Source organism: Balaenoptera physalus, assembly GCF_965194825.1.
Source record: "Balaenoptera physalus genome assembly, chromosome: 8".
Taxonomy (NCBI): domain Eukaryota; kingdom Metazoa; phylum Chordata; class Mammalia; order Artiodactyla; family Balaenopteridae; genus Balaenoptera; species Balaenoptera physalus.
This window is the reverse complement of record NC_138887.1, coordinates 105,137,938-105,162,357: the sequence shown is the minus strand read 5'-3', so window position 1 is coordinate 105,162,357 and position 24,420 is coordinate 105,137,938. Positions and strand designations below refer to the sequence as shown.

Here is a 24,420-nt window from a genome sequence, read left to right as displayed (position 1 = left end):
GCAGAAAACCAAAATAATGTTCCTGGTACAACAGGTTTGTAGGAAGTAAGTGTACCTAAGCAGCTCCCTTGGAAGGAATTCAATATTCTCAGCTACGCCAGAGGTCATTCCTGGCCTTCGAGAAAGTACAAGGTCAAGGATAAAGCGGGGGTCCAAAACTGATATATTTAAGCTGGCTATGTCACTTGCTCTGTCACCTTGAGGAAAGCACCTGAACAGTTTACCTCAAAGAGGAGTTGGGGGCTTCCCTGGTGGCGCAGTGGTTAAGAATCTGCCTTCCAATGCAGGGGACGCGGGTTCGAGCCCTGGTCTGGGAAGATCCCACATGCCGCGGAGCAACTGGGCCCGTGAGCCACAACTGCTGAGCCTGCACGTCTGGAGCCTGTGCTCCGCAACAAGAGAGGCCGCGATAGTGGGAGGCCCGCGCACCGCGATGAAGAGTGGCCCCCGCTCGCCGCAGCTAGAGAAAGCCCTCGCACAGAAACGAAGACCCAACACAGCCAAAAATAAATAATAAATAAATAATTAAAAAAAAAAAAAAGAGGAGTTGGAGAAATTAAAAGGAGAAGATGCTTTCATTTACTGAGAGGAAAGATGCTGTATCAATTTGTGGGTAAGGTACTATTGCAGTGCAGGCAGCACTTTCACACGCTGTCCTTTTCTGGCTCTTGTACTGTGGGACCATTCCTTCCCTATCCTCTTCAGGGGTTCCTCTCCCTTCTCATGCCCTTTACATGCTGGTGTTCCGCAGGAGATGGTTCGCCATCTCCTCTAATAGTTTTAAACAACAACCCCATGCTGATGATTCCCCAAACTGGCCCCTCCCGTCCACCACTCTCCTCCAAGCTTCTAGCTTACACATCCTGTTGCATATGAGCCACCTCCACTCGGAAATCTCACAGGCATCTTACACTTGTCACGTCCACTGATGATCTTCCTTCCACAAAGCCTACTCCTCCCTCTTCCTGTGGGCGTATCTTATGTGATGGTACTGGGACCCAGCTAGATAGCCATGTCAGAGAGTGGACGGTCAGCCCTGACTCATTTTTCTTTATCTTCACCATTCAATCACTCTTTAAATCCTGCACATTTTAGCTCGTTCATACGTCTCAAATCTGTCTCCTCCATCCCCACCAGGACTGACCTGGTTCAGGCCCTACACACCTCTCTCTTTACAGTCACCTTCCAATTGGTCAGCAAGGCCTCCAGTTTTATTGCCCTCAAGTGCATTTCCTATACAGCTACTGAAATAATTTTCTTAGAATACAAATCTGACCATCTCACTCTTCTGCTTAAAGCCCTTTAGGTCACCAACAGAATAAAGTTATCACTCCACAAATATTTATTGAATGCCTACTACATGCCAGGTATCGTTCTTAGCCCTGGGGCTACAGAAGTGAACAAGAGTCCTTGCCTTCTGGAGCTCACAGACAGACAAGGAACAAATAAACAAGTAAATATAAAATATGTCAGACGGTGATACGTGCTGAAACATAAATCAGGGTAAGGAATATAGGGAGTGCCGGTGGGAGAAGGCATGGTTTGAAACTGTAGAGAGAAAGCCTCTGATAGGGTGGGGCTTATCCTGAGCTAGTTCTGATTTCTCCTCAGGTCTCATATTTTATCACTCCCTTCCTTGAGCATCTGCCCCAGTCACTCTGAACTGCCCTTTCTGTTCCAAACGGCTCTCTCCCTACCCTGGATAATTTCATTTAAGATTAGTATTAAGTATCACCTCCTCCAAAAATTAATTCTGCCTCGACCTCCTCTCTCTCCAGATGGGTTAGGGAAACTCAAAAAAGAGTTAGATATTTCCTTTATAAAGTTCCCCATTAATGTGAGTAAAAAACTTGGGCTACTTATTTCCTATGACTTAACATTTAGGACTTTCAAAGCTTTAAAGCTCAAACTTTAAAAAAAACTGAGGTATAATTGACATATAACATTATATTAGTTTTTCTTTTCTAGAAAAAAAACCCAGCTTTATTGAGATGTAATTCACATGCCATACAATTCACTCATTTAAGGTGCACAATTAAATGTCTTTTAGTATATTTATAAGGTTGTGCAACTGTCAGCACAATCTATCTTAGAACATTTTCATCACCCCAAAAAGGAAACCTTGTACCCATGTCCCCATTTCCTTCCAACCCACCTACTCTAAGTAACCACTACTCACTCTCCTTTCTATCTCTATAACTTTGGCTATTTTGGGCACTTCATATGAACGGAGTTAAACAATATATGGTCTTTTGTAACTGGCTTCTTTCACTTAACATAAAGTTTTCAGGGTTCATCCATGTTGTATCATATATCAGTACTTTAGTTTTTAGCTGAATAATACCAATTGTATGTATGGATTTATCACATTTTATTTATCAGTTGATGGTTACCTAGCTTGTTTCCACTCTTTGGCTTTTATGAATAATGTTGCCATGAAAATTTGTGTACAAATTTTTGTGGAGATGTAAGTTTTCATTTCTCTTGGGTATATGTCTAGGAGTAGAATTGCTGGGTCATGTGGTAACTCTATGTTTAACTTTTTGAGGAACTGATGAATTGTTTTCCAAAGCAGCTGCACCATTTTATATTCCTATCAGCAATGTATGAATGTTCCAGTTTCTCCACATCCTCTCTAACACTTGCTATTGTCTGTCTTTTTGATTATAGCAATCCTAGTGGGTGTAATGTGGTAACTTATTTTGCTTTTGATTTGCATTTCCCTAGGAACAAATAATGTTGAGCATCTTTTCATGTGTATATTAGCCATCTATATATCTTCTTTGGAGAAATGTCTATTCAAATCCTTTGCCTATTTTTTTTATTAATAATTTTATTTTTCCCCAATAGTTTTAGATTTATAGAAAAATTGAGTAGAACAGAGATTTCCCATATATCTTATACCCAGATTCCCTATTATTAACATATTACATTAGTATGATACATTTATCACAACTGATGAACCAATATTGATACATTATTATTAACTAAAGTCCATAGTTTATTCACATTTTCTTAGTTTTTACCTAACATCCTTCCTCTGTTTCAGAATCCTATCCAGGATACCACATTACATGTAGTTGTCATGTCTTCTTAGGTTCCTCTTGGCTACAATAGTTAGTCAGATTTTCCTTGTTTTTGATAACCTTGACAGTTTTGAGGAGTACTGGACACGTATTTTGTAGGATGTTCATGTATTCGAATTTATTTGGTATTTTTTCTCTTTATTATATGCATGATTTATGCATGTTGATGCTGACCTTGATTGCCTGGCTGAAATACTATGTGTCAGATTTCTCCACTATAAAGTTACTCTCCCCCATTCCATATGTACTCTCTGGAAGGAAGTCACTATGTGAAACCTACCTTAAGAAGTAGAATGTTAGGCTCCCCTACCTTTATTTTTTATAAGTTTATTTATTTATTTAGGCTGCATTGGGTCTTCGTTGCTGCGAGTGGGGTTTCTCTAGTTGCAGCGAGTGGGGGCTACTCTTTGTTGAGGTGTGTGGGCTTCTCATTGTGGTGGCTTCTCTTGTTGCAGAGCATGGGCTCTAGGTGCACGGACTTCAGTAGTTGTGGCACGCGGGCTCAGTAGTTGTGGCATGTGGCCCAGTAGTTGTGGCTTGCAGGCTCTAGAGCGCAGGCTCAGTAGTTGTGGTGCACGGGCTTAGTTGCTCCGTGGCATGTGGGATCTTCCCAGACCAGGGCTCGAACCCGTGTCCCCTGCACTGGCAGGTGATTCTTAACCACCGTGCCACCAGGGAAGTCCCTCCCCTACCTTTAGAGTACAGTAGCTACATAATCTATTTGGAATGCTTCTGCACAGATTTGTCTCTTCCTCGTTTACCAATGTATTCAATCATTTATATTGTACGGACTTAAGGATATTTATTTTATACTTTGGGTTATAATGCAGTACTACTTCATTTATTTTCTTACTCAAATTGTCCCAACTTTGCCATTGGGAGCTCTTTCTGTTGGTTCCTGTACCTCTTTGACACAATGTGTTATGTGTGTGTGTGTTTTTAGTACTTCCTTACTTTCTGGTACTACAAGATGCTCCAGGCTCATCTTGTATATCTCCTGCTCCAGTCCTACAATCAGCCATTTCCCCCAAGATCCCTGCTTCCTAATTTTGAAGAATAGTACTTAGAAACCAGATTTGGGTTACTAGGTATGCTCATTGCTACTGAGGCATCTTTATCTAGTCTTTAATTAGATTATTTGTTTTTGTATTATTGAGTTGTAAGAGTTCTTTATATATTCTGGATATGAGTCCCTTATCAGATATATGATATCCAAATATTTCCTCCCACTCTATTGGCTGTCTTTCACTTTCTTGATTCAATCTCTCATTGAGTTAAACAAATATTGGTGTATTGTACTTCTCCATATAAACCTATGTTCAGAGGCGGCAGTTCAGGTAAGATCTTTTTTCTCTTTTGGTCCCCAGGTACCAAATGGTTCCTTCTCTACCAGTGAGATTTTTCTGGTGTCTTCTGTGGAGATGTTCCTGCTTCACAGTATGGGCACTATACATGGGAGATATAGAGCTTCACTGGTTAAGTCAGCATGTATGGAACAGCTTCAAAGCTAACCTGGAGCTGCTGGAAGAGGGACTGGGGCTAGAGATGGGTGGGGCACCTAGAAGCAGAGAGTGCCCATCATTAAAAACAAAATCACTTGGTTAGTATCCCTCTAAGAGTGATCACAACTCTGCTATATCATGGGAAATAGATGACAAGTACCTATGCTGGGAAGAGCAGGGCTTTCTTAGTAACCATTCAATGAGAAAAGAGAGGCTGCCAATTTGGTCTTTTATATCTCACACTAGAATCACTCTAATTGCATTTTTGTTTTGTCCTGCATGCTTCAGACCTTACCATGGAATTGAGGAGTGAGCAGCTTTTCCCAAATACATTTGAAGCTTGTTCCTACACTAGGTAAGTTGTATAGGGCAGATAAAGGAATGCAGGTCTCCAAATATGCTTAGAGGTTTCAGTATGTCTATTCACTATCCAACACCAAGGATATAAGAGATTATAATTTTGATTTAATGTGAAAATGGGAAGTGGTAGATAGGGGACTACAAATCAAGTACCATTTATTTAGGAAATGAAGAAAAATTTAATACACTTTGATATTCACTGACAGCTTACAAATTAATTTTCCAAATCCAATATCATCTGTTCCTGAGTTCCATTAAGGTAGGCAGTGCAATTTTCATCAGAGAAGTTCAGTGATTTACCTAAAGTAACACAGCTCCAAGCTAGGACTCTAGCACCTTAAGAGTGGTTTGACTCCCAGCACAGTGTTCTTGTTAACATACTACTACCTAAGTGCCCCAGAATTGTTTGGAGCACTTTGTCTTCTGGAATAAAAAAGAAATTTTAAAAACTGAAATAAGTGTAGGGCTTTGAGGTTTTAAGAAATGATTTCCTGTAGCACTTTCAACAGAAACTGTATAGGCAGAGTGCAAAGAGGAAACCAAAACTGGAAAAAGAATCTTAAAAGGTCGAATGGTTTGAGAGGGCAGCCAAGGAAGCCATCTCAATTTTAGTATGTTCTTGATATATGGATCTAAACACAATCTGAAAAGACTAACCTAATATATTTTTGACCCAGAGTTGACCCAAACCCAATCCTAACTTGCAAAAAGGAGGAAAGCTGAAGTTGAAGGTTTGAGGCCATCAATCTTGTGGCATATCTTAGATGGAAAACGTCAGCAAACTAGCCAAGAAAAGGATTACTGACCAAAAGTGAAGGAAGACAGCTAACAGGTGGGAGTATTCTAGATGTACATAAAAGAGTGTGAGTTTAAATATAATGAAGATCCTTTACATTGGAAAAATTCTCTGTATATGAACTGCTTATGTTTACACACACACACACACAGTAATATCATTTTTTTTCCAACCAAGATATTCTGAAATTTACATGGAAAACCAGTGCAGGAAACACTGGAACATGGGAAACAATGGAATATTGAGGAATGGCCAACCTTCTCTCATGAGGAATCTAAAAATACAAAATGTGACGGACTGTATTCTTCAGCATTCTCCAGAGAAACAGAACTAAATGGATATGTGTACATAAAACTATATTACGTATATACACATGTATCTATATCTATATATAGAGAGAGAGTGATTTTTTATTGGGGTTATAATTGACATATAACATTATATTAGTTTCAGGTGTACAACACGAGTCAATAGTTGTATATATTGTGAAATGATCACCACAATAAATCTAATTAACATCCAGGAAAAAAAAAAAAGGAATGCAGGTCTCTTATCAAGTCCACTAGGGGCTGATTTTCTATCCTGAGCTAATTTAACCTACCAGCAGCATTTGACACAGATGAAGACACTCTCCTCTTAAAACATTTTCTTCACTTCTGGGACACAAACCTCTCCTGGTTATTTTCCTGCTTCACTGGCTGCTCCTTTTCAGGTTCCTTTGCTGGTTCTTCTCCAGTATTCCAACATCTACACAGTGGAGGACCCAAGGACCAATTCTTGGTCAGCCTTTCTTTTCCCTCTACTTGTGTTCTCATTGAGATCTCACCTCTCACTCTGTCTAAGGGCTTTAAAATCCCATCTATTTGCTAACAAATCCCAAACTCCTATTTCCAGCCTACACCTCTTTCCTGAGCTCTAGATTTGTATATCCAGCTCTGTCTTCTTTACCTCTATTTAGGTGTTTAATAGGTATCTCAAACTTCGTATTTCTAAATCCAAACTCTTGATAGCCCCTTTGCATTTGCCCCCTTAGCCCACCCCTCAACTCAACCTGCCTTTCCCATGGTCTGGCTCAATTTCAATAAATGAAAATTCCATCCTTTGAACTGCTCAGAACAAAAACCTTGGGGGCATTTGTTCACTTCAATCCCTCAGCAAATCCTGTCATCTTTACTTTTAAAATGTATCCTAATCTGACGATTTCTCATCCTCTCCACTCCTACGATCTTGGTCTGAATCACCAATATCTTTCACCCAGATTATTGCAATAGTTTTCTAACAGATCCTTCTGTTTTTGCCCTTGTCTGTAACCTCCCCTCCTCAGGAAAAATGGAAAATCGTCTATTTTCAACATAGCAGCCGGAGCGATTCTTTTATGATATAAGTCATATTATGGCATTCTTCTGTCCCCACCCCTCTAACAGCTTCCTACCTCACTCAGAGTAAAGGTCAATGTTATTATAATGGTCTTCGAGATCTCAGCTTCTTAGATTAAACCTCTGACTTCATCTCTTACTCTTTCCTTGTTCATTCACTTCAGCCATACTGGCCTTTCTACTGTTCTTTAAATGCTTAATATATGCCTCCCTCTAGTTCTTTGCTCCTAGAGCTCCCTTCCTCGTACGCTCACCTAGATATCCACATGGCTTGCTCCTACTCTTCCTTTAGGTCTTTCCTCAAATGCTACCATCTCATTAAGGACTTCCATGAACACTTGAAAATCGCAGGTTACCTTCATTATACCCTGGCACACTCTGTTCTCCTTCTTATGTCTAATTTTTCACCATAGCATGTATTATCATCATCTGACATACTTTGTATTTTACTTATTTGTTTGTCTGTCTTGCCCACAATAATGTAAATTCCACAAGGGCAGGACCTAGAGAGAATGCACGCTCAATACATGTTTCTTGAATGAATGAATAAAAGGATGAGGAAGCTTTCTTATGTTAGAACCTTACCACTTCCCGAACCTTAGCTTTCATTTCCTTATCTGTGTCAGATTAAAGAATGAGAGGTACCAGTCTAAAGAAAACCAGAAGGACCAGAAAATCAAGGAGAGATAATAGAGGCAACAGGAGAGAGAAAGGAGAAAAGAGAGGCAACTGTAATGAGAGAGACAGATACAAAAGGGAGAATGGGGGAAGAGATGGAAGTACTAGGAAGAAAACGCTGGGATTTATTTTTTTGTTCAATAATGGCTTCACTTGAACTATAGAGATTGCCAGATCCACCCTGGGGACTTCAGTGCCCATTCAGACTTCTCCCGTTACTCCTGGACTCCTGGGTTGCTTCGAAGCACAGGACAGCTCAGGGTAAGATGATCTCTGATTAATGCAACTAAAGAGAACACTCCTAGAGGCCTTCTACTTTCTAGTTAGTCTGTAGTGATTTTCCAGGACAAAGCCTCTTTTTGGGGTCAAAAGGGTTATAGCAGAGAAAATTACCATAGGGGACAGGGTCTCTCTGCAATTCTGGTCATGTTATAGGTTATCTTGATCCTTTGCTTACCCAAGATTTATCCCTATTAGAGATTAGTTGGAGCAAAGGTGTGTATGAAAAAAGAGACAACTCAACAATACCACTGAGTAGTGGTTTACCACTACTCAACAATCCCGCTGAGTAAAAGAGTCAGCATAAGTGGAATCAGTCCAGATCTCTCATTTCTTTATTATGGAAGGAGTGTTCTATTTTTCCACTGGCCAGGAAGGCTATGAAAGTAAAAAACTACAAGAGCCTTGCAACTTCTTGTTAAATAAGTTTTCTGACACATGGCAACTAGTGATTAATTACTGTGTTAGAAGATAACATTCCTATAGAGATTTGCTGGAAATACAGATGCTGTCGATGCTTGATTAGACATTGCTTAAGGAATGCTGAGACACATTGCTGCTACAGTCTATTATTTCTGGCTATTTTGGTATCGCTGTTATATTTATTTTACATAGCTTCACATTCAGTAGAATTGATGGAGCCCATTTCATAATACCTATCCCTACCAAACACAAGAACAGAAAAAAAATAAGGCTATGAAGTGTGTTTATGCATATGTGTATGTATGAGAGCGAGAGAAAATGAAGGAGAAAGAGGCTATGAATAGTAGGGATGTAGTATTCCTTTTTGTAACACTTTCTCTCTACAAAGAAAGAATTGCAAGGGAGATGCTCTGTTTCTCATAAGCCAATAAGAAAACTGACCCACGTCAGCTGGTTAAAACGTTCAGGGCATTAAAGATAAACTAAACTTTGTCATTATCCAAGTTCTTTACCACAAAAAGAAGCCTTGATTTGATACCTAGTCATTCATCCAATACACAAAATGAGCACTTACTCTGGGCCATGCACCGAGGAAACAGAAAAACTCTGGGCTTCCTGGAGCTTACAAGTCTAGTGACGATGTGTCTTTTGAGCTAGGATAAGGACAGAATCATCCAATGCTATATAGTTAAGCTAGCCTATCTCCTCTCATAATCCATTAAGAGCAGTAATAGCAGTACCTCTCCCAGGAGGTCACATTTCAGCTTACACCCACTTCCTTGGATGCCACTCCCAAATCCAACTGTGAAAGGCACGGCTTTGCTGAAGAATTGCTTTGCCAGTATACAGCCCATCGATGCCAACCTCAATACAGCCCAGTCAACATTTCATTATTCGGATGCTACTGTTTTTACTATGTGTTTGGGCCCCATACTGTCTGCCAAAAGCTGTGTTAATTTACTTATTTCAGCTAAATAAAAAAAAAAAATCATTTAAAAAAAAGGATGATTGAATTTAGGAATTATATTCCTCAGAGAATTAGTAATGCTTTTCTGTATCCCTCGGGCCTCCATGTTTTTATCTTCCCCTTGTCAATGTTATTATGAATAGACTAATTCAATAATGAGATCATTCCCCATCAGAGAGACCAAATAAATGCAGCATTCAGTCACACCTGGTTTCCCTAATCTGAGCAAGGCACGCTTTCCAACAAATTTAGCCTAAAATAGGGAATTTAATGAACACACACACAAATAGAAAGAAAAAGACAGGGAAGGAGGACAGAAAAGCAGAACAACAGGGTAGCAGTGGAACAAATGGAGGGATAGATTGGAGAAGACAGGTTAAAAGTGGAGATACATGGTTATACGATTTCAAAACAAAGATTCTAGCATAGATGTCTTAATAATTGTCAAAGTAATATAACATTTCATCATCCCCTTAAGTGTCTCAAGAATTATTTCAAATTTTCTTGAACTTCTTCAAGAATCAAAAAATCAAGTGAAAAAACACAGAAATACTAAATATTAGGTAGGAGCATTCTGGACTATTAAAAACAAAAGACTTCCTAGCCATAAAGGAGTTCATGGAATAATTCATCTAGGTATAATCGTCAATAAAGCACCAACACCATAATCATTATCCATCCTGTTCAAAACTTAAGTTTTCATTAAAGCTCCAAAGGTCCACTGATTTAAGAAAGGTATGGCTAGTGTTGATACCATACGAAGAGAGAATAAAATTAACTCTTGTATTTGAAAAAGTGTATTATAAGGAAACACTAAAAACTGAGATCAGCAACCCTAGAAAAGAGAAAGTGAAAACGCTATTTAAAAAAGAACCTTCAATTACATAAAGGAACAGTGCGAATAGTGATGAGTAACCATTTTCCCCCCAATGAAAAAAAGAAGGGGGGATGGGTGTCAACTGGGAAAGATAGAAGAGATGAGGAAACAGATTCATGTAAAAATACATTCAACACATTATTTAGGATGAGAGAAAATGTAAAAGATCCAAATGTCTACAAATCTGCATATACTTAGATAAATAAATTATGGTTTACTTACTCTGTGGAACATTTGTTCAGGTGTTAAAAATAATACTTTCAAGGGATATTAATGGATATGGGAAAAACCATGCTTTCACAGATTATTGATATAGGAAAATGCAATTAAATGAGTAAAAAACCCATTAACAATTTTGTAAAGAGAAATGATGTGCATGCCCATGAGAAAACTCACCTAGACACACAGCACATGTACAAAAACCAGGAGAAAGTATATCAAATATCATAGTCTCTAGAGTAAAAGTTTATGACTAATGTTTATACATTCTTCTTTGTATTTTATGTTACATATTTTATGCAGTGAGCATATATTACTTTTACAATTAGAAAATAAAGTTACTAAAGTTCTGTAGTAAAAGAACTTAGGTTAGACAATAGGAAAAATTACCTGTTTAAGAGTTGTTAAACATCCAATAGAATTTTAGAGAATTACCTTCCCTATAACCAAAGTACATCTATTTGTTCCATTTTTTTCCTTTTTTTGAAATTGGGGTATAATTGACATATTAGTTTCAGATGTACAACATAATAATTCAATATATGCATATATTGTGAAATGATCATCACAATAAGTAATTAATATCCATCACTTGTTTCATTTTTTTTTAAATTAAGTTTTTAAGTACTAAGAACCCATTTTTAAAAATGACTTGATAGACAATGAGGCCTTGGCTTTGGTACAGGAACTGAGCCCAATCTTTCCCCCTACCTTGCAAAGTCCAGGTCTGCCTCCCGAGACATGGTGATGTTGGTCAAATTCTGCTGAAGGACAAAAATGTTCCTACACATCTTCTTGATGCCAGACTCACTGATGCGCCTGAAGTACTGGGCGCCGTTAATAAGGATGCAGGAGATCAGGTGTCCTAGGCCTGAGGGATCAGCACAGGGCAGTGGGGAGGAAAGAGAAGACGGATTAGTGCCATCTTACATAAACCGACACAGGATTTCTCTCGTCTACTGCTCAGAAAATTTAAATGACCAAGGAAAACTTATTTCTGATGGTTGGACCAGCTGATCTTACAATGATTTCAGAGTATTTAGACAGTGCCCAAGTAGTTACAAATGGGGAGACTTTCTGCTGACCAAAAACCTGGTATATCTGCAGCTCCAGCACTGCCATATACAGTTAAAGTCACCATGCCAGGGCTTAGAGTACATGCCAGGTTGTTTTAAACTATTGAAGTGCATAGAACTCTTGTTTTTCTGTACAGTTATTTTAAAGCGGAGAAGAACACGTGTAAATATGATGATCTGTTTGGTCTCCTTTCCCTCCTACAAAACAGGTAGGGGTGTACTTTTGGCTCAAAAGTTGATTGACAACCTACATAAGTAAAAATAAGAAAATGGGCTATTGGCATTAATGTTACGACACCTCAACACTGACAATGGAGTATACTTCTAAAGTAGTAACTGGAGAGAATGTAATCAGAAACAAACTGCAAAGGAAAAGCAGATCATGCATTAACTGTGGAGTTCCTACAAGACACCTGTGCATTTCTCTGGGGTATCGTAAGTGATTTGTTCTCATCGCCAAAGGACTGTCTTAAGGTCTATGAAATTCAGCAAAGAGCTGGGTAGTATATCAACAAACTAAGAGGTCCCATTCAGCTTACCCTAGGTAATGAAGTTGAGGAATGCTGGTTCAGAACAACCCGAGGCACATGTGGGTTACCATTCTTAGAAGCTAGACTTTAATTCTAAATACTTGGAAATAAGTAAACCTCTCTTCCTTCTTTTTCTCTTATTCTTACAAAGTTGGACTCTGGCAAGATGTCCTCCCCAGAATTCTAAAGTTAGTCTGACTAGTCACAAGCGGTCTACTATTTTTGTCTTAGGGCGTAATTTCAGGGTCAATGGCTCCTTCTGTCTTCAGAATGAGTTTTCCCTTGATTTGGATAAATATAGAAAAAGGACAGGAGAAGGCAGTGTCTCTTGCTTCAGCTACACTCACCCAGTGTTGCTTCAAGACCACAGATTCTCGTGTATGTGCTACTATTTGAAAGCGAAGTAAAAAGCTTTTCACTCGAAGGGAAAGAAACACACACATGGATTTTACATTTAAAGCAAGACAGTTTATGTGAAAAATCTCTGTAGGTTATTTTGCTGTGATCCTCCTGAGCCCATAACTTCACGCAGAATTTTGTTCTGCAGTGCTTTAGAGTGGTCTGCCCTACGTGTAGGCTATGAGGCAATGCAATGCTTGTAGAGAATAATAAATAGAAATAAATGTATATACCAATTAAGTATAAGCAATTGTAATAATAATTAAATAATTATAATTATAATAATAATTAAAAGTTGGTCTGCTTTGTATTATCACTATACATCAGGAATTCTAAACAATATCTGTGATTAAAATACTCCTTAAAAAAATAATAAAATAAAATACTCCTTCTTGACACACCAAGAAGACTGAGACCACTGCCACCTCCTCAACTTGGGAAACTCAATGTTATGCCTTTTGAATTTAGAAAGTGATATCACAGAGGGATAGCTAGCCTTTTAAATAGGAATCCTCAAATTTATGATTTTTTTTTTTAGTTAAAATCTCTTCTATGTCAGAGGATTATACCTGTATCTCAAGAAGATATTGCTGCCCAGCAGAATTAGATGTTAAGAAATGTCTGGTCAAAATTAGAGGAAACCTCTGGGATGTGAATGCTGATATGTGGGGCTTGGAAGAGCCACTGTCAAGAGCCCGAAGGGAATTCTACGTAGTCAGGAAAGTGATTTCTTAGATGCGCCCTGTACTGTCAAGCTACAGAGTATTGCTGCAGTCTCCAATTCACAGTGATATGGGGCTGACTAATAGCTAACCTTTTCATACTTTCCGGCTAAAGTCGTTTAGGGATACTCCCCTTCAGAACAGATCTCCATCACTATAATTTAATGGGAAAATAGGAATTTTTTAGGGGGCAGGGGGTCCACATTTGCTAGAACAGAACCATTTCATAAAGCAAGACATGGTCATGCATTGACACTCTCTTTCCATCTTCAGGCTGCCACAATCCTTTGCACTAAATACCTTCTTAATTGTTTTAAATAACACTGGCTCAATTCTATGAGATGCCACAGACACTTTTGGCCCCCAAGTCTACATATAAACCAAGCAGAACAAGAAAAAAAGGGGATATAATTTGAAATCCTAAAAGGGGTCCTTTGGAGGAATTCATCATGAAAATGATTTGGCTGGCGGTGCATTGTTTTAAACGTTGAAGGCGAACGCCTTTGGAAAGTACTGTCTTTCACACCCTTCCTGACTTGCTTGACCCCGAAGGCACTTACGGATGCACCCTTCTTAAAACTGCTGCTCAACAGAGGTTTCTGTTTTTCTCAGACAACAATTCATCCTCTGAGAGAAAACTTCCCCTTCCAGTGATAATTTTAGCCCACGAGGGGATCTTTCAGTGTTGTCTCTGTATGGTGTGTGTGTGTTTCTTTTTCCTTTATGAGCTCCTCTTGAGTTAATCTGTGGTCCACTCCACACATTTACCCAGCTCTCACGAGCAGCGTGTCAAGGAGGCAGGCTGGCTGCCATCTGCCTTATCTCGGATTAAATCTCCTTATCCAGAAGGAGCAGATGGAAGCCATAGTGTTGCCTAGGAAGCCACACACGCAGAGGCTAGGTACTGCAGCTTTCATCCAAAAGGAAAAACAAACAAAAAAAATCAACAACCTTTTCCTACAAGTTTTGAACTTCAGTAATAGAGAAAATGGGGAAAACCTTCAGCTTTCCTTCCTCCCAAACTCCCAGGGACAGAGGCAGGGTCTGACCTTCAAATATATACTGGAACTTGTGCTGCTGGAGGCTGGCACTCATGGCCTCCTCGATGGCGCTGATGTCTTTGTTGAGCTTGACCACCAGAGGGTCATAATCCATACTTTCCACGTTAGCGACAATGGCATAGTTCCCCTCCTTCGCAAGAGGGATGAGATAGTGGAAACAGTGAACCCTGGAAGGGAGAGAGATGGGGAAAGCAGTTAGTAATAACTCTGTCTGATGAAAATAACCATCTTCCTGTGACAGAGCACCCAAAAATTTAAGACAGCAGTGGCCCTGTACATTTTCATGTATCCCTCCCCCTTTTCACCAGAAAGCCTTCTAAGTTATTCTATAGAAAAACTGAGTGATCTCAAGCAAGTCAGCTTCTGTGATCCTCGCTTGTTTAATCCATACACTGGGGGTGAGGAGTAGATGAGCTCTAAAATCCTTTCCACGACAAGATTGTTTGCATAGAGTGAAAAGCATTATCTCTTTCAAGCAGATACTGTTGTAGTGAAAATGAGAGGCAGAGGTCACAGATCTTTGCAACTTTGGTGTCTATTGCCATTTACTAGCTATGTGACTTCAGGCAAGTTACTGTCTCTCTCTAGGCCTCAGTTTCCTTATCTGTGAAATGGGGATGGTAACAACACATACCTCATAAGGTGCTCCGAGGAGCTACTACATAGAAAGAGTATAGAGCACAGGGGTTGGCAATATTATATTTATTATTGTTAATCTATTACTTAACCAAAACACTTACTGAACATGTATGAGTGTGTGAGAAATTGTGCTAGGCCCTGGGAATGTAAGACACAGTTTGTGCCATTAAAGACTCCACAGCCTAATGGGGATGACCAAGAAAAAAATGACCAGAAGATGACAGTTTCTCACTCAGAGGCATGTGTACCCAGGGTGTCATGGCAGTTTGCAGAGGAAAGGTTCAGAACAGGAGGTGATACCTGTCATAGAGGACATATCTGAGTAAGCTTGAGGAAGGAGTACATTCCTATGTTGAAATGCCCCGAGTCAGTCTGATAATGTAAAATTCTTAGGTTCTTTTTGGTAGGTATCACTAACTGCCAAGGAACTCTGAGATGGGTAAGGATTGGTTACTCCATAACCTCTGTATTAAGCTGTAATGAAAGACGTTTCAGGCCAAATAATTCTACCACTCATACAGGTGTTTATTAAAAACAAACATACAAAACCCCTGCACCATCCATTGGCAGGCATAGTTGAAACAGGTTGTTCTGTAAGCTTAGTGATTGTTTTAGGTGCTCTGTCTGATCTTGACATGGAAGGTTGACTGGAAGTGGGCATAATGACCATTCAGAGTTAGGATTCTGTTATGCTTAGACTTGGCATCAGGTAACGAGAAATGTTCCTAAACAAATGGCCACGGCCTTGGGTATCATCCCTAATGATGCAACTATAGGCTTAACCGTAATTTTTCTTTTTTTAAGTCAGGTTTACTGACAGATAATTTACGAACAGTAAATTCACCCGTTTTAGTGTACAGTTTTATGACTTTTGACAAAGGCAACCAGTTGTATAAGCATCATCATAATCAAATTATAGAACAATACCATCACCTCCAGAATTCCCTTGTGCCACCCTTGAAGTCAACCCCTTCTTATACCCCAAGGCTCTTACAGCCACAGCTCTATTTTCAGCCCCCACAGTTCTGTCTCTTCTAGAATGCCACATAAATGCAGTCATACAGCATGTAGCCTTTGGGGTTTGGCTTCTTTCAATCTGAGATTTATCCATGTTGCTGTTCATTCCTTGTAATTGCTGAGCGGCCGCCTGCATATGGATGTGCTACAATTTAACCATTCACCAGCTAACATCTGGGTTGTTTCTAGTTTGAGGTGATTATGAATAAAGCTGCTTCGTGTATAGGTTTTTGTGTAAATAAATATAAAACTTCCCTTTTCTTGGGTAAATATCTACAAGTGGGATTGCTGCGTCATATGGTAAGTATACGTTTAATTTTATAAGAAACTGCCAAACTGTTTTCCAAAGCAGCTGTGCTATTTTGCTTTCCTACTACCAATGTACAAGAGTTCCAGTTGCTCCACATCCTCAAAAGCACTTACTGCTGTCAGTTTTTTTTTTTAATTTAAGCTTTATGGAGGTATAATTGACATTATATTATAAGATATTTAGGGCATGCCATGGTAATTTGATATATGTACACCCTGTGAAAGGATTCCCTTCATCTAGTTAATTAACACATCCATCACCTCACATATTTAGCCTTTTTATTTTTAACATCTTTATTGGAGTCTAATTGCTTTACAATGGTGTGTTAGTTTCTGCTTTATAACAATGAGAACATGAAGTACTACTCTCTCAGCAAATTTCAATTATACAATACAGTGTTATCAACTACAGTCATTCTGGTTTACATTAGATCCTCAGACCTTATTTATCTGAGAGCTGAAATTTGTACCCTTTTACCAGCCACTTCCTATTTCCCTCATCCTCCAGCCACCACTTTTCTACTCTGTTTCTGCGATTTTTTTAAAAAAAGATTCCACATATAAGTGATACCATGCAGTAGTTGTCTTTCTTTGTCTAGCTTATTTCTCTTAGGACAATGTCCTCAAGTGCTTATCAATTTGAAAAAAATTTTTTTAAGTCATTCTAATAGATGTATAGTGGTGTCTCATTGTGGTTTTAACTTGCATTTTCCTAGTGACTAATGATGCTGGACATATTTTCATGGGTTTATTTGCCATCCATACTTTTTTTTTTTTTTTTTGATTTGGACCATTTTAAAAGTCTTTATTGAACTTGTTAAAATATTGCTTCTGTTTTATTCTTTGTATTTTTGGCCAAGGGGCATGTGGGATCCCAGCTCCCTGACCAGGGATCGAACCCGCATTCCCCGCATTGGAAGGCGAAGTCCCAGCCACCAGACTGCCAGGGAAGTCCCGCCATCCATATATGTTTGTATTCACATCATTTGCCTAATTTTTTTATTGACTTGTTTTCTTAACTTTTGAGAGTTCTTTATATATGCTGGATACAAGTTGACGTGCATTTTGTAAACATTTTCTCCCAATCTTTGGCTCATCTTTTCATCTTAACAATGTCTTCCAAAGAACTGTTTTAAATTTTGATGAAGCTTAATTTATCAGCTTTTTCTTTTATGGATGGTAACTCTGGGGGTCAGCTTTAAGAAATCTTTGCCCAAGCAAAGTTACAAAGATTTCTTCCTATATTTGCTTCTAGGAGTTTTATAGTTTGAGGCTTTACATTTAGAGCTATGACCCATTTTAAGCTAAGTTTTGCACAGGATGTGCTATAGTTTTATAACCTGCTCATGGAAGGGAATCCAGGTCTCTTGACTACCAGTTCATTTTCATGATAGGTGATCACCTTAACAGTTGCTAATCAACTAATGATTAATTTTGCCAATAAAAACTCATTCTGACATTCATGTGCTAATTATTAAAGTATATGGTTTTGATCAGGATACCAGTAACGGCATCAGTTGCAGTCCCTCCAGAATGTGACATTTTTGATATAATGAAAGTTGATCAACCCTGGAGTGGGATTCGTGCCTAGGGAAATTGATTGCTACTGTGGTTGAAATTTAAACTAAGTAACTCTTAGTTGGAAATAAAATCAAGCCATTAATGCTGAAGTATTTTTACAGTAAATTATAGACATTACAACCTCAGACGATGGGAAGACCATATATCAATACAAAGGCATGAGGGTGTGAATGGAGGACGGTTTTAAGGAATGACCAGAAGTTCCTTTTAGTACATACAGATCACATGACAGAGGCATGAGGTGAGCTTGGGGAGATGGGCAGGGGCCAGGTCATCATAAGCTTTGAGGCCATCTAAGGACTCTGGACTTTATGTGAGAAGTCACAGGGAGTCTTAAGAGGATTTTAAGAGGTGAAATTATATAATCAGATACGAGCTTTGGCAAGATGACTCTGCACAGTATAAAGGGTGAATTAATGGTGGAGAATGGTAGAAATTAGAAGTAGAGACTACTTAGGAAATTACTGTGAATTGGAGGTGAGTGCTTATGAGATCCTGAAGTGAGTGGCAGAGAGGAGAGACAAAAACTGTTCTAAGATATTATCTTCCTCTCCCAAAATGATTAGAGATGAAAAGAAATTAAAATAGTCATTGGCAAATGTCAAATTCAGAAAAAGTTTTTTTTTCTTTTTCTTTTGAATTCTGGCATGTTGTTGCTGACCTTAATACAACTTTGGCATTAAGGTTTTCTGCAAATATTGCTGATTACACAGCGGGATGGTTGATTTTCAGAAAGTGCACACTTAGGATACCAACAGCAGCAGGCAGTTACTGTTCAACCCACTTAGAACCCTCCTGATGGTGAGAGAAATCAGCTGATAAAGGTGACATTCTTAGCATTTTAGACTCAAATTGCAACTTAATTTTCTTCTTCTAAAGTTCAAATAGAAAAAAAAAAAGACCTCAACAATTTTTAATGGTCTCACCATGTCTTTCATCTCTTGGGGGTGTAACATGCCTTATGCTTCAAACTGTAAAAAAGCACTGCTTAGTGGTTAAATGTGACCTACAGTGACACAGGTAAAATGTCACATGCTCTTTGGATGGGTCCTTCAACACAGAACCTACTGGATTTGAGAACTCTTTTCGGTTTTTTTTTTTTTTAGTGAAACAAGTAAAGTGTTTATTAGGAGGAAAAAGAGTACGTGTGGATAGACACACAGGCAGGGAGAACCCTTTTTGGTTTTAACTTTAACAATGTTAAACAAAAAGATGGGCTATGGATATAAAATATTTGAGGGACTAAGACAAATTTTTGGCATTTGAAGTTGTTCTGGACTTGCTAGCTTTCCCCATTAATTTTTTCCCATTAATTTTTTTTGTCTGTTCTATCTGTGCTCTCTTATTATAGTGGCTTCTTGGGTAAAAGTGCCAGAGACAGTGCCTAACTAGCCACTTCTTCATTGTACCAGCTCCTGGACCACAGGGCCTAAGTTCTAAGTCTCCTTTACAGCGGGATGGGAACAAAACAAGCCTTAGCTGATGATGGTGACAAGGATGATGCTGGCCATGCAGTCTCTGTACCTCTTAAATACACGTCATGGACTGCCAAGTGAAAACGATCTCCAAACCAATTCATTTTCTTTAATGAGCAACAGGTTTTGTTTGGGGAACCCACACTTACTTTATCTGGGTTTGATTTCAAACCAGCTAATTCTCGAGAGTCACTGAGCGCTTATTATGCAGCAGGACTGTTCCAGGTCCTGGAGCCAGAGCAGTGAAGGAGGCACACCTGATTCCTGCCTTCTATGTGCTAATGGTTTCTTCCACAGTCACCCACTGTGGGTGCCCAGAGCACTTAGCCATCTCCTCTATTCTAGCTTTGGACAACTACAGTAATGATTTATTTGAGATTTTCCTTATTCATTTTCTATCATCAACTGTACAAACAAACAAAAGCTTGTTACTGTGACAAGGAATGAATAAAATGTGTCAACATTCACTATCTGAGCCATATATGGAGTGTTCTGTCTAGTTTTTTGTACCATACTTGAACAGGAACAAAGACAATCTGGAGCACATTCATAGGAAAGCAACCTGAATGTTGAAACCATGTTAAATGAAGACATAAGGAAATTTAATTTGGAAAAAATAAACATGTTTAGTGTTTTCATTTAAAGTCAGGGAAAGATAATTCTGCATCCAGGACTCTAAAACTCAGTCTTTTTTTGTTATTTATTCTTAAAATGATCTTTTTCTGTTTTTAAACTAATGATGAAGGAGATATAGCAATAGGTGTTACAGCATTGAATGATTTCTTGTAAAGTTAATAAACAATGACTAAAATATGTTCGGCATTATTAAGAACAGTACTGCCAATATGTACAAAAATAAAAAGGGCAGGATAGAGTTCAAGGATTGAAAAGATCTTACTCAAAGACCTTTGAGTAAGGCAAAGATGCCTTGAAAGTATCCCACTTGGAATTAACTACACTACAAGCTGATAATTCCAAATGAAGAACACACCGTGAACCCACACAACCAATGGCATATATTCCAGGAGCTGTGATAGTAATTAATTTGATGTTCCCTTGTTTTTCTATGCAACCCAGGTAACAGAGGCATCAGAGTGTTACTGGGTGTTTTTTTTCCCCCCGTCGACTGCGTTTATCTTATTCACAGAAAATACCCAATTTATTTCACTGTCAGCTTGTAAATAAATAGAAAACAAATCTAAAACTTATCATAAAACAAATCAGAAATCATAGAGGAAAAGCCTTTATTTCTCAACAACTGAATGTAAGAAATAAGATCAGAAATAATGCTGAGTAAAATAGACTCCAAATCTACAATGCTGCTTCAGTTGCCCTACTCAAAGGTCCTCACAAGCAATAAAGAAGTAACTCACTGGACAAGATAATGAAGAATGAAAAAAGCAAGCGGCATACAAAAGAAGTGACATCAACAATACATTAGCAATTAAGCTTTGTCTGAGCACACCTGCAAGATAGCCAAGTTCTAACAGGAGACCAAACATACAAACCAAAATCGTATTTACATTTTTAAAACCTAAATCTACTAAAGACTCAAAACAAAAAGGCAATACTCTATCAACTTTAATAATGTCTCACAGTAATACAAAAGAAAATGCATTACTATACACTTTCGGATCCTGAGGTTTTTGATCCTGATGTTTCAAAACTATATATCCAACTGTCTATTTGACATTGGCATCCAGATGTCTAGTAAGCATCTCAAACCAAATATCACCAAAACGGAATTCTTGATCTCTACCCCTCCCCCAACCTTTCTCGGTCCCTCAGTCTTTCTCACCTCACTCATTGGTCGTGGCATCCACATAGTTTTGCTCTGTGGTCTCCCTGGAGTCCTGGCCCCAAAGCTGTGGTTTTCCTGGAGTCCTTTCTTTCTCTTACTGCCACCAGTCCTGCGTCCAATCCAATCTATCAATAAATCAGCTCTACCTTGAGAACATGTCCCAAATCTGACACTTCTCACACCTTCACCTCTGTCATTCTGGTGCTCATATCTGGTCTTAACTGATCCCCCTCTGCTTCCATTCATATTTCTCCCTGCAATTTTTTTTCCATACAACAGCCAGAGTGATCTTTTAAAAATGTGAATGAGTGAATGAATGAATGAATATCTCCCCCTTGCTTAAAACCTTCTAATAGCTTCTTGATGCACTTAGAATAAAATATGAACTCATGCTGTACAGCAGAGAATGGCACAACACTGTAAATCAACTACACTTCAATAAAAAAAATAAAACAATCCGAACTCTTCACATGGTCTGTAAGACCCTATAATGAGTCGGGCTCCATGACCCCACGTGATCAGGCTCCAGCCGGCCTCTTTACCTTTCCTTCCACTCCTCCCCACTTCCTTATTCACTGGGCTACAATCATACTGGATTCCTCTCTGTTCCTCAAATCTGCCAGTTTGGTTTTGTCTCAGGACCTCGTGAGTGCCCCTCCCTGCCTGAAACTCTTTTCCACTAGGTCTTTGTACAGATGGCTCTTTCTTGGTACCTTGTCACAATTTCCCTGACCATTTTATCTATGAAACAAAATACCAGATCCCCCTTTCTCGTCAACCCTAGCCATTCTCTGCACTGTCCAGTATAACAATAGCTACACATGGCCATTGAACACTTGAAATGTGACTAATCCAAATTTTGACGGGCCGTAGCGTAAAACATGTAGTAGATCTCAAAGGCTTAGGATAAAAAAATGCAAAATAGATCAATAATTTTTATGTTAATTCCACGTTGAAATGATAATATTTTGGATATACCGGGTTGGATAAAATATATTATGATTTATGTGTTTCTATATTTTCAAATGGAACTATTAGAATATTTAAATTATTTATGTGGTTCACATGTGTAGTTCACTTTATATTTCTATTTGATAGCGTGGTTTAATTCCATTCTGCTATTTTATTTTTTTAGTTACACTAAGCTGAAATTTCCCTTTTTATTTACTCACTGGCTGTTCACCCCAGTGAGAATGTAGATTTATGACAGTAGGGACCTTGAGTGTTTTTGTCATTGTTGTATCCCAATTCTTAGACCACTGTCTGGAACAAAGACGGCACTCAATAAATATTTACTGAATGAATAAATAAATGATTGGAGACTTTCTAGTCTTTTCTTCCTACCATTTCCAGAGGTAAGATAATAGAGTCTACCAAAGCTAATTAGAATATTCTACACTTCAGGGGAAGAAGCAAGAGTCCAAGAATATCATATCTTGGAAACTTCTTGAATTATGATTGAACTTAATGTCTTCAATTGGGTTTTACGTTCTTTTTTTTTTAAATATTTATTTCTTTATTTGGTTGCACAGGGTCTTAGTTGCGGCAGGTGGGCTCCTTAGTTGCAGCTCCAGGGCTCCTTAGTTGCGGCTTGCCAGCTTCTTAGCTGTGATGTGTGAACTCTTAGTAGTGGCATGCATGTGGGATCTAGTTCCCTGACCAGGGATCAAACTTGGGCCCCCTGCATTGGGAGCACAGAGTCTTATCTTCTGCGCCACCGGAGAAGTCCCGGTTTTAGGTTCTTAAAGAAAGGGATCATGGTTCTTGCATCTGTATACTCCCTTCTTAGTATGGACTAGCATAGTACCTTACTAAAAATATCAATGGCAATAAAGTCATCATAGTCGAAAAGCTACCATATTTTGAGCACTTACTCTGTGGTAGGCATTGTACTTATTACTTGTCATTTCATTTATAAAATCTCTAAGTTAGAAGTTACTGTTTCTATTTTTAAGAGGAGGAAACTGAGTTAGTAAAGTTAATTAACTGACTTAAGATGGCCTAGCCAACTGGTATAGACATTCCAGTCTAGACCATTCTGATGTCATAGGCCATGCAAACTCCAAACCACCATATTCACAATACAGCATGTGCTTAAAAACTTTAACAGTGACTAACACTAAAAAATCACTTTCAGTGTAAAAAAAGGACATCTATAGTACGAACCAAAAATGATAGTGATACTCTCCAGACATAAGCAAGTGATTTATGACCCACGGTGCAATTAAATCACAGTCTTGTGCTTGGCTGTGTCATACCTGACTTCCAGGTGTAGGACCAGCAAGCAGCGGTCAGCCATATCCTGGAAAGATTTTGCAAGTTCGCTCAGAGTCTGCATGATCTGCTCTGACACTGGTGGGAGATCCATGTTCACGTGGTTATCTTGAGCAGGAGACAGATCTGAAAGAAGGGGTGAGGACAAAACACCAATCATTTCATTAGATGCCTACAGATATTTTTTGAAATGACACATGATTTTGTTGTTCATCATGTTGTTTTTATCAATTTGGCTAATGCTAGTGTTGGCAGCATCAGACATCTGAGACACGACAGACTATTTTGGTACTTGATTAAACATAAAAGCCCAGCTGATTGTCTTGCATCAATTCACAGAATGACAGAAACAGGAGTTCAGAGTTAGAAGTGAACTTAGTAATCTAGCCCAACCATGTGGTCTATGCTTGTGTTATTTGTACATCTTCAAGTGGCTGTTCAGCTTCTGGTTGCACACCCACACAAATGTTTGTGAAAGGAAACTCAATTCCTCTTGCGGCAGCCTATTCCATCTAAGAAAGATATGACCATCTTACATCAAGCCATGTCTGTTGTCATTGACTTCTAATCATTGGCCCTGGTTCTGCCAACTTAACAATCACTCTTACTTGTGTCAGTACTTCAAGTACTAAAGATATCTCTTTTGGCCTTCCCTGAAAAAGGACATTTCCCTTTTTGGGCTAGATGTCCCCAGACTTTCAACAATTATCCAAATAATCCAACTGAGTCATTTTATAATTCTCATAATTCACCAAAAAAAATTCCAATTGTTCTATATTTCCCTTGAAATGTGGGACTTAGGACCAAACATAACAAATGTTTGGAGTGGTCAGAGTGGTCTGACCTGTCAGAGTGGTCTGACCTGTCTAGAAAGAGTGATCAATTCCCTTGTTCTAGAAGCCATGCTCCTTGCGTGTAAGCCTAAAATCTCCTGGGGTGGGGTGGGGCGAGGGAACAGGATGTGTTGCATTCT

The 24,420-nt window shown here is 38.8% G+C and overlaps 1 protein-coding gene across 1 annotated transcript in view; it reads right to left on the bottom strand.

Moving 5' to 3' along the window:
• Positions 1-24,420, bottom strand: part of EXOC4 (exocyst complex component 4) — an 808,183-nt gene that overhangs the window by 45,647 nt on the left and 738,116 nt on the right. Inside the window, exons 15-17 of the mRNA XM_082472898.1 lie at positions 23,432-23,573; positions 14,340-14,518; positions 11,275-11,434 (exon numbers count right to left, since the gene is read on the bottom strand). Of these exons, the coding sequence (XP_082329024.1) occupies positions 11,275-11,434; positions 14,340-14,518; positions 23,432-23,573 (481 nt within the window). The remainder of the gene's footprint in view (positions 1-11,274; positions 11,435-14,339; positions 14,519-23,431; positions 23,574-24,420) is intronic.